This window comes from Cottoperca gobio, chromosome 13, assembly GCF_900634415.1.
Source record: "Cottoperca gobio chromosome 13, fCotGob3.1, whole genome shotgun sequence".
In the NCBI taxonomy this organism is placed as follows: Eukaryota; Metazoa; Chordata; class Actinopteri; order Perciformes; family Bovichtidae; genus Cottoperca; species Cottoperca gobio.
The window spans coordinates 8,399,515-8,420,015 of record NC_041367.1 but is presented as its reverse complement, the minus strand read 5'-3'; the positions used below and the strand labels follow the sequence as shown (position 1 = coordinate 8,420,015).

Sequence of the window (20,501 nt, the reverse complement as noted above, 5' to 3'; positions counted from 1 at the left end):
CTCCCTCTTCCTCTTATCTTGTCATTTTTCTTTCCCTCCCCATCATGTCAGTCCTATCTCACAAGGAGAGGCAGAGAAAGAGAGAGGGACAGAGGGGGAAAGAAAAGTTTGTTTTTGTGGAGAGGACAACATTCCCAGGCCTCTACCATTCCTCTTCCTATTAATAGAACACACACACACACACATTACACACACACACCACACACACACTATAGTTACTGTGGAAAACACAAGCAGTGTCCCATAATCTTTATGTTGTGTCTTGTATCTTCTCCTAAATTAGGCCTCTAGCCTGATCTTGCTTGCATTTAGCGCATTTAGCGCTGTACCATGTCGACCCTCTCACACTTTTCTTCGCTCACCAGTACACTGTGAAAGAGTCAGTGTGTCATCTATCCCCCTCCTCCGTGGTTAACAAACTTTCCTTTTTTTTCTACCCGGACTGCAGCCTGTCATTCAGGAAGAAAAGATGCTGCCATGTAACTAGCTATTAACTGTCTGTTTGGTTCATGCTTGTAGTGTTTAGCTGCCGCGGAGGTGAGACAATGAGAAGGAAAGGAGGAGGTCAAAAGGTCTGGTGTCGCCCCCAGAGGCTGCTCACCTTAAACTGCAATTAGGGGGAGTTCTCCAGAGCTCAGTACCTGTTGGTGGTTGTCAGATTTATGGTGTACGTTGGGCAAAGCGTGTTTGCCATCCCAGTCCCTTTGCAATGTGTTTGCACCAAAACATACCACATGAATGTTACTCAAAAAAAAGTCAACTAAACAAATCAAAAGGCAGGACCCTGTACACACAAAGAGTTGGTTATATGATGCACAGCAGGACTTTAGAAGTATGTTTTACTAACTGTTATTCATATTGGATAGTTTTATGTTAGGTGCACAATTAGTATTAGTGACAGTAGACATTCTCCAGGCATCCATCAGAAAGCAACCACAGCGTTTATTACCTCTGCTTAGGAAACATTTAAAGAATACAAAATGGACACAGGAAGTAATAACTGCTGTACAGTGTGGCATGTTCAACATGTAATGTCCCTCTTTTTAAAAAAGGAGTGGAAACTGTCAGATGATGTTATAAAAATAACACGGTTTCTTTAATTAACAAGTATTAGAGTGTCAGAGGTTCATTTGTAGCTGATGATGCAAGAATGACATGGATTGATAATCTAATCATTTATAATAACCAGAGTACATCACTGTCAATACTGTTACTACATCATAACTTAATCATTTACACCATATTTAGTTTAGTAGTTGCCAATTAATCAAGCAATGGGAATTACATGCTGAACATTCAAATGTAGACCATTCTCATTTTAGAAAAAAGAAGTTACAATTTGCATTATTCTTGGATAGTATTTTATCAAAATGACTAGAAATCATGGGTATAACAAAAAACAAACCGCAGACATTGCGGGGGCTGCTGATCATACACTGTGTGGGAATGAATGCGTGGTTTAGTGAAATCTTCTCTACATCAAGAGGTGTGTATATTTGTAGGTCTGCCATGCTTTACCAGGCACTCACACACACACACACACACACACACACACACATACAGAGTCTTTTATGGCTTAAGGGTTGTTCACGCTGTCAATAAGATCCAGATGTGAGCTCAGTGGGAGAGGGGATAAAAATAGAGCGAGAGAAGTGAGGGAGACAGAAAAAGAAAAGAAGGATTCAGGGTCAGAAAGCAAGCAAGAGACAGACAGACAGACAGACAGACAGACAGACAGACAGACGACAGTTGAGCGAGTATGAGAGCAGACAGACAGACTTAACAGAAAGGTGCGGCAGAAATGCAAAGTTTTATTGTACCAACATTTTTCCCCTTCTTCTCTCAAAACAGAAACACTAGCCCCTCTGATGTCACCACATTCCTACAGCAACATACACACACAGCCGTCCCACACACACGGTTGCCATGGTCGAAGGAGAATACACATAGGGGCGCCATCATCTTTCTTGAGCCGCAAAAAAAAAAAAAAGTCCACAGCTCCATCTCTGTCTATACTCAATACAGTGCCAGTTGCTTTAAAAAGGTTCCCTGGTCTTTTGAAGCAGCTGAGCTCCCACTGTCTTTGTGCCCTGACAAACACATTAAGGGAGATGCAGAACAGTAGTGTGTGTGTGTGTGTGTGTGTGTGTGTGTGTGTGTGTGTGTGTGTGATGGTCAAAAATGCCTCCTCCAAACCCACTTCCTGCCCTGCCCTCTCAATGAAGACAATTATGGTTCCTGCCAGGAAGGATAACACAGACGAATTAGCTCCTTAAAAGGCAGGATCCATGTTGTTTTCACCTCTGCACACATTTTTCAAATGAAAAGCCAATACCGCATGTTTTTCAAATAAAAATAATAATAGGTTATTCTGTCTGTACGAAGGAGTGCAGAGCTGAAGCCATTTATCATCTTCATGGCAGTTTTGCTTTATTAGAAAGCAGACAGTGACATGGATCGCAGGCTGGGTTTCAAAGGGCGAACAATTCTTATTTTCTACTGACACACGATTATGCAGCTGCAACAGCCTTTTCTTATATATTAGCATGGCTTACCAGATAGCTTAACTGCAATACAACAATGTCTGGAGACATCAGGTGTCTTCAACAGACATAAGCTATAACAGATGATATAGAGAGCTGCACTCTTTTGGCAGTGTTCGCAGTTGGAGAAACAAACTAGCCAATCAGAGCCTTGTAGGCCAGTTTAAGAATGAAGAAGTGCCAAAAACGGCCGCACTTGAGGCTGGCTCCAAAAGTGAGCCATTCTCCATAAACTTCCATGTTGAAATGCTCAACTTAACACTTTTACAGCCTGGTACAAAAAACGGTTTGGTCTCTATAACTCATTTCCCCGCTCATGACAACTGTACGGGGGTGAAGTAGTTATATAAACCACCCGTTTAAATCAAATGAAGGCTTTAACTTATGCATAATTAAGTGCATGGTCGACTTGAGTGACAGGTGGGTGCAATCACAGGATGCACCCACATTGAGCTTACACAATGGCTCTTCAGAAACATATGGTTGACGCCACAGAGAGTATGTTCACCTCTATGACGAGGACGTCATCCTCCCATAAGGACCAGAGACAAAGCAACACATATATAGCAAGAAAATTGGCAGGGGGTGGGACTAACACAGCTATACAGGTTGTTGTAAGAGAATTTACAGGAATAACAGCTCTGAAATCTGCATTTTTCTGACAAATGTGACAAACAAATGCTCTTAGCAACCACATGACACAGAAAGATATGTCATACGTGAGATAAAAGCATGACAGGTTATGAAAGTTAGAACAAAGGGAAGTGCAAACATATGATTTGAAACCAAAATAATGGCTTCAAGGACGTACTACTTACTTCAAGCCTCGACAAATGGTTTGAAACTTCAAGGTCAGATTGTGAATTATTTTTAGGAACTTTGTATCCTCTTATCACCAAGTGTGTTGTCTGCTCAGCCTTTATTGCCAACCTTGTAAGATCTCAGTGAGAGCTTTTGCTGCACTGAAGTGATTATCGTCCACTAAATAACAAGATGATACAACGGACATGTGATCGATATAACGAGATGATAAGACAACAAAATGACAAAAGAATGCTATAGTGAGTGTGTGAGAGGTGGAAGGTCCACTGGGATATGTTCCCATTTCACCTTAGGTTGTTGCTTATTGGGTTTAGAGCCTCAAATTTGACCAAAGGCATGTTTTGGTCCCTATATGGCAATCATTCGGCTGTTTTTATTACACTTGAACTCAGTTACCAAGATTTAACTCCAGTCCAACAATCTTCGAGAAGCCTCTGTAGCACACTGTGTAAACCTTAAATAATTTATCTCCTCCTTTCACAATAACATTTCAGAACCACACAATTGAAATGCCAACTGGTGAATAAAATGTTTGAAGGGGTGAAAGAATTGAGGCCTGGTTGAAAATAAGAAGCCTATTGTGGAGTGAAGAAGGACTACATTGTTTTAGGAAAGACCAACCCGATTACGCACAACCCTCTGGCTGTCACTGGGTGATGGGAGCTTTGTGTGAGCCCTTAAAAAAAAAAAGAGACCTTCAGACACACACAACACACACATACCTCCAATCTACAGATAAATTGCAGTCATCATCATTAACCATCATCATTGGCATAGTGATTACCGCTGTTATGTTTGGCAAGAGATGAGCCGGGGGACAGCAGGTTAAACACACACACACACACACACACACACATTTTAAAGACCCACCCTTTGATGAAATAAAGAAAATATTGTATGTAAAAGTATTACACTACTTGACTGGATCCACTTTAGCTTATAAAAATATTTCTTGAAACATTAAGATAAGATAAATGTGACACAAACTACCCGACATGACTTAAACTGCATCACACACACACACACACACACACACACACACACACACACACACACACACACACACACACACACACACACACACACACACACACACACACACACGTTACATAAGCAGCGACTGTGGCTTGTATCACCGGAAATGTTTTAATACTGTTGGTTCTGGATGAAGTATTTGGTCACAGATTGCATAGGTCTATGAGTTACGAGCAGTCCAACAAACCAGGTTCCCTTCGCAGATTGTTTGATTTGAACAGTTTCGAGGTCTGAAGAGGAAAAACTTTGCTAGCAAAATCGTAGCAAAATCACACCACTCTTATGTCTGCAAGCTACAGCCACCAGCCGGTTAGCTAAGCTTAGCATAACGACTATACGCAAAGGGAAAAGGATAGCGTGGCTCTGTCCAAACTAAAAAGGTAACAACATATACCTGCCAGCTCTTTTAAAACTCCCCCAATTGTTTACTTAAGCTGGACAAAAACCAAATTGTAAAAACATATTTCTATAATTCCTATCTTGTCAATCATCTTGCGACCCCTTAGATTTATCTTGTGACCACGAGGTTGGAAACCATTGTCTTATAGAATGAGACCTTAAAAAATACAATCTGATGCTAAATACTATTTAATCCGCCATGTTTCCAGAAACCTTAATTTAATTAAGGTTATAAGAGAAACACTTTTAAAAACACAATCTTATAAACTCACAATGACATTGTTTTCTCTTTACCACACGCAAACAATACAAAGCAATAGCAGAGAAACTGATATGTGACTCAAAGGAAAGTTTAATGGCTTCTTATCACACATTTTCTCATAGTCATTAAAACCCAGTTTAGTTCACACACACACACACACACACACACACACACACACACACACACACACACACACACACACACACACACACACACACACACACACACACACACACACACACACACACACACACACACACACACACACACACACACTGTTTAAACACTAAAACATATTTCTGTTACACAATTGTTTTTCTTCCGACGTTTTCTCCAATCTTTACTTTAATTGTGAAATACAGTTTTCAAATGAAAGAATTCCAAGAAGGAATCGTCAGTGGTTGGTCTCAAACTGTTGAATCTATATCTGTTGGAGCACACACGAGGAGTGATGAAGGAAAAGTGAAGGTAAGACAGTGAGACAGACTTTTCTTTTCATAAATATTATTTGGCATCGCTCACAGTCCTCCCATGCCTCAGTCTACATCTGTCGTACACACACACACACACACACACACACACACACACACACACACACACACACACACACACACACACACACACACAGTTGAGGTAAGGTCAACATATTTTCAGACTGACTCACTGTTTTGTGATAACTCATTTTGGGACTAAATGTTTTACTTAAGTACAAAGGAGCCGGAGTGATCGAGCCTCTCAACGCTCACCTGTGAGGGGGGCAGGGCAGGGAAACGGGTCACTCTTTTTGACTTTAAGGAATTTAAAAACAAAGACTAGGAAGAGGGTTTGCTGACTGGTATAATGCATCATTTGAACAGAAGGAAACTTCGGACTCAACTATTAAATTCTCTGAAAAGAGAACACAACATAAAGTTGTACATTGCTTGAGTCAAGTAGAAACAATGATGGCTGTCTCATGCACAGAAAACATATAAATAATAATTAGAATGAATGGACATTTACACTCACAACAATCAGTTTGTAAATCCAAACATATATCAAGGCCAAAGTGGTGCAATTTGGAGATCTTGACGCTCCCCAACCATAGATGGACTAACAGCCGCCATCTTACCTGAGTATTGTTTACAATCACCACCTATGGGCAGCAGCTAAGGTTGTCGTCTGTGCAGCACCTAACTGCTTTGCCATAAGAACCAAAGAGACCATGGAGGCTGGCATCACTTTACACACACATTAGTATAGAGTAGATGAGCTTTAAGTTTTCACATATGGGTCAACTAAAACTACAAAAGGTTAGTATACTAAAAAAAAGGATGCCTGTGAAAAGTATATAGAATACAGTATTAGTGTGGTGAACAAAGATGCACAAATATTCTTGTGGCCAAAACATCTGTTCAGTAATAAAAGCATTGTGTCACAGTACTTTGATCACAATACATCTATTTTACCTGCATGAACACACAACTTAAAGTACTGATCTTATTTTGTTCTGGCAATACTGATTTTACACCAACGTCACCTAATTTACTTCTGCTGAAAACGTGCGATACACCAAAGGGTTGAGGGGTTAAACTTGACAGTGCCCTACAGTGATGTCATCTATGTGACATGGACGATGTAATGACACCATGGGGCTGCGCGATGATAAAATCCACATGATAGGGGTGATGTCACTGACAAGCTAATCTGATGACAGCAGCGTAGCGCTAAACATTACAAGACTTTTTTTTTACTGCTGATTCAGCACACACACACACACACACACACACATTTTAAAGACCCACCCTTTGATGAAATAAAGAAAATATTGTATGTAAAAGTATTACACTACTTGACTGGATCCACTTTAGCTTATAAAAATATTTCTTGAAACATTAAGATAAGATAAATGTGACACAAACTACCCGACATGACTTAAACTGCATCACACACACACACACACACACACACACACACACACACACACACACACACACACACACACACACACACACACACACACACACACACACAGGACCAACACCACCTGCCTGTGAGGCTTCTTTGGCCTTAGCTGCTCCCGTCGCTCTTCTCCAACCATCCTCCTCTTCTCCCTGCGCCTTAATCCGAGATCCCAGCAGCCACTCGGGAACAACGCTCCGACTCTTCCAGCTTCTCCCATTCCCATTTTGACGAGATTTCCTCAACTGGCAGCTAGAGCATGATCCAAACCGGCGGACTGATGCCATAAGACAGACGAAGGAGAGGGTGAGAGGGAGACGAGGACAGAAACAGAGAAGGGAGGAAGAAGCCGAGTGTATCTACTGACCTGATTCTCTGGATGACAAAAGACAAGCGAGAGAATAAGACTCAACGGCCCGGTCAACCCACACCAAGGCCTAAACCCTGTATAAGAGTGTGTGTGTCCGACCACGCTGTAAACTATGCTATGCTACACGTTGCACTGGTGACACAGTTGTGCCATTGTGTGAGTGACACGGGGAGACGCAGGGAACATGTCCATGACAATCAGTCACGGAGAGATATGCGCATACACAAAACCATACTGACATATATATGCATAATAATATGACTACAGACTGACCACTCTTTTTTGAGTGCGTCTATGACTAATACATTTTGATAAACTGCTCTTCTTTGTTTTATCAAAATACCAACAGCTTTGGATATATCATACAGTGTTTGTTTTCTTCATTATACAAAATACGACATGCGGATTGCAATGACTGACTGACTGATTGACAATATGCAGAGTGTGTCACACAGTAACCAGCTAACTGGTTGAAAAGGTGAACTTTGATTGCGAGTTGTCGTTCGGCAATTGTTAGTTTAAATAGTGGACTTAGTGGTCCCCCAAATTAAAAATGTGTTACGCCGAAGTATTTGAGTCTAACAAGCTGAATCCTGCTGAGTCCAAAATCACTTTCACACATTCGCAATATAACAAACACTCAGTTGTTTTCTCTACAATGAGCAATAAAGTGAGGATTTCAGACATGTTAACAAGTATGGTTAAGCACCATCACTGACAGGTGTGGGAGTAAATATAGTGCGTTAAATAGAGAGTGACTTCCGATTCTGATATTTCAGAGCCATCAAGCCATCAAAAATCAACGAGTCAGGCAGACTATATAACATATAGACTATAACATATTCAACTAACAAACCCCTCTGCCCCTGCACTCGGTGCTACTAAGAGATGGAGAGTGGGAATGGCTTCCACCCTCAAATCGCTTACTGGCAGTAACTAGTTAGTGTGTTTTTGATTGTTTTGTTACCAGCATATCGAATTGGTGCTGGTCATTAGCACAACATCAAAACTCATTGCTGCAACATGCCGGTAGTAACTATTGATTATTTTGATTAGATTAAACGACTGCAAACACATATTCATAATAAATTCCCAGAGCCACATCTTCACATTACGTTTTCTTCTGATTCATCCAGAAACCACCAAACGATATGATTTTAATCTTCATTTTTGAGGAGCTAGAACCAATAAATGATTAATCCTTGTTGGACAATTTGAACTCAATTGATAAAAAAAAATAATCTAATGTTTTATTTTACATTATTTGATAAGTGCAGTGCAGTGAAGAGACTTTGAGCTGCTGGCTGGTAAGTGCAATGTATGCTGGTGTAGGGTGACAATAATGCACTTAAATGCTATTTCTAACTTCTCGCTTTACTTTGCACAAACATAATAATGTGGTGCTCACCAGACTATTAAACGAAACGCTGACAGGAGAAACTAATGGACTTAAGCTGTGAGTTGTTATCCCTTTACTTCTGTGTATCTGTAGTGGGTTCCTTTGTGGCATGTAAAGTATTTTGTTGCATTTTTACAATAGTTTTTTCCTCATTTCTTTTTAGAAAGAAAAAAACAATAAACACTAGCTGTAATGTAAATCTGGGTAATTCCTCGGCGCAGCTCTGCATTAGGGGAATCATCAACAAACTAAAAGTCTCACATTAGACATCTTTGTGGCCACGTGGACAGCAGATGTATGACTCGGAAAGAAAACTACAGGGAGGACAAACATGACTAAGAGTAACCCTGCCAAAGATATACCATACCGTAGATATGGCACACACACACACAATCAATATTTAACAGATGACCTCAATTTCCAAAGCAGCATAACAACCATGTGAAACATAATTCATCATCCATTATTTATGTCACACACACACACACACACACACACACACACACACACACACACACACACACACACACACACACATCTGCCTGTGCACAGAAAGAAAAGCTGAAATAGCAGCTCTGCTAGAAAGTGCTGTTTCAGAGGAGGCTTTCCTTACATAAGCAAACTGCTCTGTAATTACATTGGGTGGATCCACACAGACAGAGAGTTAGAAAGAGAGTCAGGATGGGGGCAACTGGGACAAGAAATGGGGATAACAAAAAGAAGAAGAATCTGAATAGCCGCTCTTCACGGGTTTAAAATGTCAAGCCTTTCCACTGGTGAGCTACAAACTAAAAAAGGACCGTCCTTAAAAAGAGAAAGTTAAAGATTTAAAGAAAGAAAGAGCCAACCACAGAGTTGTTTTCCTTACTGTAAGAAACCAGATGCGGCCTTATGTGTCTTATGTGTCCGTCGGTTGAGTTTATTCTTACACTTGCTAGGCCAAGGAATTCATTAGTAGTGTTGCTACAGTACTATCTTGTTTTTGATTAAAGACAAATGTAGACTTCTTCAATCCTGTTTAAAAAAAGGAGTAAAGAGGATTCAAGAATACACTCAAGTCATATACTTCCCCAAGAGGTACATTTGATAGAAAGATAGATAGGTCGATGAACTGGCAGAGAGAAACATCCTACAGGAAACAATATACTGCAATGAGCTTTTGATTTCCGCTGGCTGAACAAATGTGAACCACATCAAACTTATATACACACACAGTTGGCTACAGTTATCTATTAAAATCACTTCAGCAGCTCCAAAATTGCCCCCTGTGTCAAACCAAATAGGTCTATTATTAAATCACCCCCCCAGCACACTCACTCTTACTCAGAGGAACACAAAACATTTTGGTTGTGCTGGTCCCAAAAGCAATATTTTGTGTGAGGAACAGAGAGACAGGCTAAACATATTGTGTGAGTGTGAGTGTGAGTGTGAGTGTGAGTAGAGGACAAGATGGCTGGAGGTAGGGGAGGTTCTCCCTCCAAAGTTCTCAGCTCTCTTAACCAAACATAACTTTAAAAAATGCTTATATGTTCAATCTACTCAACCGGCAAGAGCTTCATATATTTTAACAGAACTACACCATGCTACTTGTATTTCCTTTCAGGAATAAGCTTTTCTGCCCTCAATGGCATTAAGTAAACTCAAAATGTCTACCATCAGAGGCTGCCTATGTGTAATTGAAGCACATATCCGCATATCTGCAGTCTGGCCTTTTGATCAACTGATTCATCCCACCTATTCCTTCTCATCTGTTGAGTCATGGAGACCTTCAAGCAGAACAAACCACATCCTCATCCTTTCATCTCTCCTTCACCTTTACCTCGCTCAGCATCCCTCACTTTTTGGACGTCACTAAATCTAGGTTGACCTTTGCATTTAAAAAAAAGAGAATCCCTGACACCGGCACTATATCCTTTATATGTGTGTGTGTGTGTGTGTGTGTGTGTGTGTGTGTGTGTGTGTGTGTGTGTGTGTGCAATGTGTCCTTTAAATTTGACTTTTAAGTCTGTGTTCAAAAGAGCGAGGTATTGGATAAGCTCTGTTCGCGTGGGGGAGATGCTGGTTCTGCCAATCGACCCCAGAATGAACCGAGGACATGCGACCCGGGGCAGGATGTGGTCAGTTCTGGCCAGACTCAGAACTGACCCACACTCTTAACGAAAACTGCATTTTCTCCACAGCCAAGGATACAGGAACTGTTCCAATAAACACCCACTGAAGACCTTAAAATCTAATTACAAAGGGACTGGTTTTGCCGTTGGTGAATGTTAATGCAATCATTTCCCGGCTCCCTGCTGGCCTCAGAGAGGACAAAGACGAAATGTGTGCGAGTGTTAGAGAGGACACGTAATGATATAGTTTCATTAATGTTTGCTGTCACACAGCAGCTGAAACCACCCAGGTTTCAAATATGGGAGAGTGGAATAGATGGAAATAGTTTGATTCATTTTAGAAAGGATTTTAGAAATGGAGAGGGAGGGGGCAGGGTCGTGCCATGACCCCCGCACCGCACTGAAGACACAGATACAAAAGACAGAATAAACCCAGACTCATTCTTCCTTTTGCCTTTTTCTTATCATTGTTTAACCTCTTTGTCCTGCGCGGCCTGAGCCAAACATCCTTCAGATTTCTCACCCACCTTTTTTGAGATTCCCTTTTTCTAAGCAAGTGCAGCTAGAACTCAACTGAATCCACTGCGCTGTATTATCCAAGCGCTGACTTGCTAACACTTTGAATTTGCTCCAGCCTGTTCTATCCCGGTGTGCTTTAAGCTACTCAAGACAGGAACTGAAGGAAACAGTGCTCAGTAACGCCATCCTTGTGTTCTGACGTTTAAGAAAGCACCAGCCATCCAACCCTGTAACAGCGGGTTGTGAACCACTGACTCTTCATCACGGTCGAGAGAGAGAGAGACACGGCTCCATCATAGATTGATTTTAAGGTAATATTTAGAAATAGGGTCTCCTTGTATTTCCTTGTAGTCTTTCAGCTGCTGAAGGTGCCAAAGCATCCAACTGGTCATTTTCAGTACTAAAAACAAGTTGATGTGGTTGTTTTTGTTTTCGCCTCTTAATACGCATTCAAACATCTATGAGCCAAGAGCAAACCAGCTCACTGCTTCAGTATCTCTTTACTGCTCCTCTCCGGAACAACTACATCTGGGGAGGAGTGGGGATTGCAAGACGGGAGTGATAGAAAAAAGAACGGGTAAAGGAAAAGTATTTGTTTCCATGTGGGTGGCCTGATAAAACAAAGTCAGTCATAAATCTGCAGCTATAAACACTGTGCTTTTAGACCTAATCCATGTAAAGCACAGCACAAACCAACCTGTTTGTCTCTTTTCCTTCTACTCTAGCATCCTCTTTAACCCTGTACTGGCCACATCAATAGGATGAAAGGTACTACGTGACTTTTGAGAAGAAAGAGTGGTACATAGACCGCTGCCATTTGTTGATGTCAAGGATATGAAAGAAGTATATACCAACACATTCAAACTACCAAAAATGTAGGACTGATTTTGTACAACTGACCCACCTCTGTTTTAACTAAAACTCAGACTTTTACAGTCGTCTCCCATTACCTCTCATTCCCTCACTCCCCCTCCTTCCACCACCGTTTCATTCTTCAGCTCTCTCTCTCTCTCTCTCTCTCTCTCTGTTCTATTTTAATCCTGTAACTTTTTTTTAGCCAGCAAGTGTTTCCTTCCAACCTCTTTTTTTGTCTCCATCTGTCTGTCTCGCTCTACCTGACATTTGGCTCGGCCGCCTGCCTCACACCAGGACAAACGTTATGACCTCACTTCAATGCAATGTTATTATATTAATATGTTTCTAAAAGAAGATGGGGTATGAGCTTAGAATGTACATACTGATAGAGAGTCTCTCTTGTGCTCTCTCGATTGATAACAAAAGGAGAAAAAGTGAAAAGGGGCCAAAAGGAGTAGTGAAGAAAACAAATCTGTAAAAGATCAAATGAATGAGAGATATTTTGATGTCAGAAAGCTTACACTGTGCGGTGAGTGAAACGAGCAACACTTCAGTCTCCAGAAAAGGAAAAAGCTTGTTCTCTCCCTCTCTCTCGCTCTCATTCTTTCTTTCTCCCTCAGAACTTGTCTGTGCGCCATAGCTTGGCACAGTTGTTATTACATTCAGTCCAAATCACACACACCGTCACCATGCACCAGAGCTGCAGGGCAGTGCTCTAAGCACAGTATGTTGACAAATCTCAGATGAACAAGCCATTGATATATTCCACACAAACAGTATGCACATGCACACACATAGACACACAGAAAGAGGAAACCAGTTAATGATACACACACGCGCAACACAATGTGCAGTGCCGGTAATTCTGGACATCATCAAACACTTCAGTAACCACAACAACTTCCTATTTCCCTAAACCCATTTCCTGCCTGGTGAGGTCACTCGCCAGCTACTGTCACTACGGCAACAAGGAACGACAGCGGGCCAACGGAGTAAAACAATGAAGACCAGTGCAATAGATGGAAGCAATATCAATGGGCAGCAAAGCAGCTTTGTGAGATAATTTCAAAGTCAAGGAGCAACAGGTAAAACTAACTTTTGCTGCAAAAAAACAAAACAGTCATGACGTAATGAAAGCAAAGCCGTGGTTGATGTGTCTGCACTCTGCAACCTTCTGTCTTGAGCTCAGACGTGATGGTAATCCCAAAGTTGTTTTTACTTTCCCCACACCTATTCAGTCACACCCTTGACTGTATAATAATGTTGCCTCCAGGAGAGGTAATGTGTGAGTGTGTGTGCACTAGCAGGTGTGTTATGAGTAAAGGTAGCAGGTATGGCAATGATGACAGACATAGAAACACACACAGACAGACACATCCGTTTTCCACTGGCACTGCTACACAAGCTAAACCTCATGAGTGGCTACAGTTAACAAACCTTACAAAACAAGAGTGTGTGGATTTATCCGTATGTAGGATTTCACATTAGTTTAGTTTTATCGTACAATGTTTCTAGCATACTGTAAGTGTATATACCTTATTCTACCCAGTGGTGGTTTAAAAAACATAAACGTATTGTCAATTGTATTCTGTATAATCGTCATGATATTGATTATTGGTCACAGCCCAATCAGTTAACCTTTGTATTGCGATGACATAACAAGCCAGAAGTCTCCCGGTGTTTAGACACTACTAAGTAAATGCAGCATCACAGACACATCCACACACATTATGTTTGGGTGAACTGTTTATTATATTCCCTCTCTATGACTATGATTCTGGCATAGAGACAATCGATACTGGATGAAACAAATAAATGAAAACAGACACAAGCAGCAGGCCTTGGTCCACTCCTTAATGCTCTTTGTCTGAGACGTGTTTAATCAAACTAATAACATCCTCTGAAGTTTGTTTAACACTGCTCAGCCTTTAATGGCTTCTGTATTGTAATGCTGCTTGCAAATGCACTCTAAAATGTACCATATGGGTCCTGATTCACAGCACTTAAAAAGCGCAGGCACAGACAAATGCACTTTTGAGTGCATCTATGAAAGCATAAGAACAAGACAACTGTACAGGAAAACATTATGGGCTGTTTTAAGACAACTGGTATTACCTCAAAAACTCATAATTACACTAAAAGTCCAGTTGCACCATATTTTGTCCCTCATTCAAATACAAAACAAATTAAAAACCATGATTCATCAGAACTCAAAGAAATCATGCAACAAGAGAACTTTGAGTACAACAGCCTTGCACTTGCACATACTCACACATGGCATTTCAAAAAAATAAAGTTGACTCACCACTCTGGGCTTGGTCTTCTGTGGGGTAGCTGTGGATGCAGTGTCCTCTTTGCTCTTCTTCTGTGATCCAGCTTCTGTAATTCCACTGGTGCTGGTCTCGCTGGGCCCCTCTGAAGCAGACACTGAACCTTCTGCTCCATCCCTGGCCGCTGCTAGAGGCCCAGGGCTCTCAGCAGTGCTCAGTTCCAGAATATATTTCTTGGTAACATCCTCCAGGGATGGGGCCTCGTCTCCTGGAGACTTACTTGAGGCTGCAGGCTCTGGAGTGGGTTGGACAGCGAGGCAGTCCCCTTCCTTCAGTGGCTGGAGTTGTGGAGGTGGAGAGATGGGGATAAAGGTGGTCGGTTCACTGGCATGGCGGACATGCTTATGTCTGGTTTTGGGTTTGGATTGCAGTGGGGGAAGGGGAGGGGTGAGGTCGGTTTGGTAGCGGTGATCCTCCTGCTCCTCTGAACCCAGCTCTGGGGGCTCAAATGGATCCTCATGAGGGAAAAACTGAGCCGGCCTGTTTGGACGCTTTCTGTTCGACCGCCGAACCATTCTAGGGGACAGAACCTCAGCCAGCTTGAGATTGAAGTTAAACTTCTGCACCTCTGTCTCTTCTTCACCTTGCTCAATTACATCATCGTCTTCCTCATCATGGTTATCAGAGTGGGGGGTACATTCTGACTGGGAACGACCTTTTTTTACATTTGGCTGTGGCGGCAATGCATGTTCTGGCTCCACTTCTGGCTCCCACAGTGCTTCTCTCTGTTCACTCAGGATTGGCTCACTGCTGGAAGGTGGGATCTGACAAGGTTGATCAAGCTCACTGATTGTGCTGCCAATCTGACCTTTGAATCGAGGGTCAATCTGGGAAAGTAAAGGGGCATCGCTACGGCAACTGGGGTCACTCAACGACTTCTTTTTGGGAGCTTTGCCATTGCCATGGTCATCTGTCATCAGTCTGTCCATTGCACCTGGCTCAGCTACGATGCTCCTGATCACCCCACTGTAGTCACGAACGGCCTCATCCCGGAGCCCCCCATCACTGTAAACTGACAAGTCACTGGCCACACTGCCCTTGTATTCCGACAAGGTGGCAACAGCAGAGCCATCTGGAGCACCTCCTCCTCCTTTGACAGATAAGGATCCTAACAGGTTGCTGTCTACAGAGGAAAAATTGTTATTCCCTTCTTCTGCCACAGAACAGCGCCGCTGAGGCATGGGGTCACTGAGAGAGCGGTAAGTGGTGGATTCCCCATTACCAACAGCTGCTATTGTTGACTCTGCATTACTACAATTACTAGAATCAGAGCCTGTGTTGTTATTACTGGAAGGGGAGAACTTGCGCCTTCGACGGATAGAACTTGGTGTTGCAGGGGCTTCAAGTCCTCCTCCTCCTCCTCCTGCAGTGCCTGTTGACCTCTGCGACACTGCGCTGTTGGTGTTGATCTCCTCACTGGTAGTGTTGACATTGTTGATACCAGCAGTGCTGCTCAGCTCCATGATGATACAGTCACTCTCAGCCAGACGGACAGGATGAGGCAAGGAGGGAGGTACGCCGACTTCATTCAGACTATTTGTACAATTCACGCTGTTCTCCGTCATGTCTTCTGTCTCCTTCATAAACCCCTCTGCCTCATGGAGAGCCGATTGCTTCCATATGGTGACAGGCTGCCCGAGCACATCCCTAGCAATTCGGGACCCCAAATTAATCCCTGCTGACCCCAGGAATGACCTCTCAGAGGGGTCACTTGGGCCCGTCTCTGGCTCTGTTACAATCCCTTCATCTGTTAAACTAGACTCATGTCCTGAAAGTTCATCCACAGAGCGGTCGTAGAACATGCTTTCCACCGAGTCAATCTTTAGTAAAGCTCTCTGCGTCTCTCTGCTCTGTCTCTTTGCCTTCTCCCTGTGCTCTGTGCCCCTGCTGTTTAGCTTCTCCAACTGTATACTTTGTCCATCCCTCTCGCTCCTCTCCCTCTCCCTGTTCTCTCTCTCCCTCTCATGTTTATCCCTGTCTTTTGTTTTATTAAACTCAGCCTCTTCATCTGTCCTTGCCTGATCCTTAACACTCACTCCTGCTTTCTCCTTCTCATTTGTTTTCTTGGCCTGGAACGATTTGTCCTCCAAATCATCGTCATCTTCTCTAGTACTCATCTGGCAGATATCTCGAATAACCTGCCTGGCTTCCTGCACATATCTCTCCTGCAATGGAGTCGGCATCCCTTCTTCACCCCCATTATCAAATCCATAATCCCTCATTCTTCTTCCTCTCCCAACCCTAAAATCACCCCCATCACTTTCTACTTCCCTATCTGACACAGACACCCTCCCTCCATCACCCTCTCCATCCAAGTCAAGCTGTTGCTCAGAGGAGCTCCTCTTCGTGGCGCCACCTGTCAAGTAACACCTCACTGCTGTTGTGGGTTTGTCTGAATAAGTAAAGGATTTTGCACGCCGCAGGGTGGCAGTCAGGTCTTTCAGTGACGGTCTACGACCAGAAGGTAGCAGGGTGCCGCCATGAGTCCGTGAGCCCATTCTGTACACTGGTGACCCCTCCACGACCCCAGATTTGTCTCCACTCGTTTTCCGCACCTTGAGCTCTGACAGGTCAGATTTCAAAAAACTTAAGAGGGACATAGTTTCTAGGGTGATATCAGGGTTGGACATGGATATTTGGTTTGTATCATTATCATCCACCCCATCCCCACCTGTTATCTTTCTTAATGCCTTGGTCTCACCACCCCTAACCCCTACAGATACCCCGCCTTCTATGGGAAGTACACTAGATAAGGTTGTGACTGTAGGCACAATCTTGGGGCGAACCCGCGCAGGGGTATGGGAGAAGGTATCCCCATGGCCAAAGCTTGGGGAGCGGTACATGGTAAAATTCCCATGGTAAGTTTTACTCAACATGGATGAGGATGTAGTTCTGATAGTGTTGCCTCCTTCTCTGCCTGTATTAAAAAACATATTTGCTGCACGGTTGACACAGCCAGCCTGGTCCTCCTCCTTCAGTGTCTCAGTGCTGGAGTATCGGCTGCTGCAACGTGAACCACCAGGACTGGAAGCAAAGGGGGGGATATTGACCTTTGACACTCGTGATACACCAGGAAGTGTTGTGGATGTCACAGGTGAGGAGATGCGCTCCCATTGCTGCACCCTGGCTTTGTTACTGTTACTACTGGGTACTCTTGCCGAGTGGCTCCGAGATACTGTTGCCGCAAATTCTCCTCCTGTGTTTTGCTGGTGGTGCCTCTCTGAGTGCTCCATTGTCAAAGCTGTGTCACTGTCGGTGTCTTCTGATTCGCCATCATGATCATCATAATCATCACGGGCTGTCGCAAGAGCAGCTCCACTGACCTTCTTCTTCTTTCTCAGTGAGCGGCGGCGCACTGCCTCTCGACTGTGGGGGCCTAAAGAACCAGGGCTGTCCTCCTCGCTGCCAGAAGACCTGCCAATGCCCTTAGCACCCCACCAGCCATTTTTACTGCGGGATAAATAGCTACTTCCTCGCTCAATGGCTCCCCTTTCTCCTTCTCTGTAGGAGATGGAAGGAGCAGGGCCAGAAGGAACACTCCAACCACCTCCTCCAACGACTCTTTTTCTCCTAGTGTGCTCCTCCTCTTCGTCTCCAGAGCTGAACCTCCAGCGGGAGCGGAGGGGAAAATCTACTTTTGCTGGGGCTCTAAGCTCGGTGGAGGGAGCTACAGTAGAGGAGGAGGAGGTAATGGCTTTATCTGGAGCTGGAGCAGAGGAGGGGGAGGAGGAGGTGGGGGCTGGCGCTCTAGAAGAGCTATGTGAGGAATGTAAACTATCCCTGGGTAGCCCGACCCCCTGTCTATCCCTTCTCTCCCTCACTGTCGGCCGCTGAAGAGAGGAGGAGCAGGAGGAGGTGTCCAAGCTCTCCGATTGACTGCAAGACGAAGTAGCAGGGTGTTGAAGGTCAGGGCTGGGGTCAGATGTCAACCCTGTCGTCCTGAGGGTTTTGTGAGCAGCCTCTGCTTCAGTGCTAGGACTATGAGATATGTATGGAGATGAGTTAATCCTCTTGTAGTGACTTCCCCCAGTGCAACTGTGACTGCTACTGCTGCCGCTTTGAAAAGTATTTCTGCCAGAAACTTTGTTGTTATTAGAACTTTGTATCTCTAAGTCAGCCTCCTCGTCATTTGAGTACTGCTGGTGGTCAGCTTTGGGATAAAAGTCCATACTGTGACAAAAAGTCTCTTTAGCAGTGCTGCTTTCTCTGCCTTTTTCTCCAACTATGCATTTGCCTTGCAAAGACAGGCTACTGGCTTCATTAGCAGAGCTGCAAAGCGAGACTTTGTCACTTCTATCCGAGAGAGGAGTACTCTCACAAGGGCTGAGCTCGTGTAGATGTCCTCTGCCCGCTGCTTTTAAATTTTCATAAGAGTCAGTCTTGTGCTGCTGCGTAGCATTGCCTTGTCCTTCATCAAAAAGTTGTCTAATTTTGGTAACACTGGGCCACTTATCAGAATGTAGGGGAATAAAGTCACTGTGGTGTGTAGAGAGATAACTTCTGTGAGATTTACAGGGTGGGGGAACCCCTCTACTAGCACCATCATCTTCCTCATCTGTAGTCAAAGTCTTTCTGGAATCAGAGGGACATGCATTGATCTGTGAATAATCTCTCTTACCAGAGTTGCTGTCGGTTGATAAATGTGTAAAAATCCGGTTCTCACTTTTCTTCTCGGAGTCCGAGCCTGACACGGAGTCAGTGTCAGAGTGAAACGTTTGCAGTTTATTGTCAGTCAGTGTCTCTGCAGTAGTATCACTACCGAGAAAATATCCAACACCGCTGTCCTCGTGAAAAGATTTACGAGACGGAGACCCGTCCCTCCTGGAGCCACTGGCCCGGGGAAGAGTGCTGCTCCCCCGCGTCACCGTTGCGCAGTCCCCCGGTGAGGCTCTGTGCGTCCCGGCAGAGCCGCTGCTGCTAAACTTCTCAGTGAGCTGTCGGATGGATGGAGAAATAGAGGAGAGAGGAGTGCATGAGCCTCTCTTCGGATCTGCGGTCAGGAGGCCGGCAGTGGTGGTGGCAGAAATTTTGGAAACTTTTCTTGACACACTGACATTACGCGTCGCCAAGGGCTGTTCTGCTTTGCTGGGCTCCGGGGGAAGGGCGACGCCAGCTGCCTCCAAATCCTCTGATTTGTGTTGGTCTTCACTCCTGTTGGCGCTCCAGGACCCCAACTTTTTGAAAGAGACGTTGCGATACACAGCCGCATTCTTCCTCTCCCTTTCTGCCATTGTTCATGTCTTTCTTTGTTAGAGCTCACACACACATTTTAACTCCACGGATATTACAGATCTAAGCACTTTTTGGAGTTGTGGTCCATTTCCCCCCCCCACGCAGCCTAACTGCATGAAACCCCAACTATCACTCTTTTTAAAACTTAACTTTTGGCAAAGCTTCAAACTGCACTGTAACGAGGATAACCAAGTGATACACTTTTCAGTGAGTAAGAGTGATGCTTTGTTATCAAAACTTACATGTTGTCGATTCTCGTAACCGCATCCGTGCAAGGAGGAAAAGCGCTACAACTTTCTTTTGACCAAAAACTTTCCCAACCTGTTCACAAACACAACGTTTCCATTGTTAATCCCTTACTATTTCTGAACCTTAGCCCATCGCCAGGTTAGCACGCCTGCACGGGCCCGACGCTTCATCCACTATTAATTCCCAAAACTGTTTGTGGATTCCTTATTTTGGCATGATTTGGTTTTCCGTGACTTATGTTGTTTTTTGCATGTTAATGCCTGAGATAGGGCAGAGGGGGTGGGCGGGACTAGGGGTATAGGGGCTGTCATAGCCCCCACGGGAATTGAGAGGAAAAGCTTTTTTTCTTTCTTTTTTGATAGTAGAATGCAGATACTGTGGACAAACTAGATGTCATTATAGCCCTTTCCATTTTAAAGAAGACAGTAGCACAA

General features: G+C 43.7%; 1 protein-coding gene across 1 annotated transcript in view; it reads right to left on the bottom strand.

Moving 5' to 3' along the window:
- Positions 1-19,817, bottom strand: part of arhgef17 (Rho guanine nucleotide exchange factor (GEF) 17) — a 55,433-nt gene extending 35,616 nt beyond the window's left edge. Inside the window, exon 1 of the mRNA XM_029446775.1 lies at positions 14,562-19,817. Coding sequence (XP_029302635.1) covers positions 14,562-19,817 — 5,256 coding nt within the window. The remainder of the gene's footprint in view (positions 1-14,561) is intronic.
- Positions 19,818-20,501: the final 684 nt, after the last annotated feature.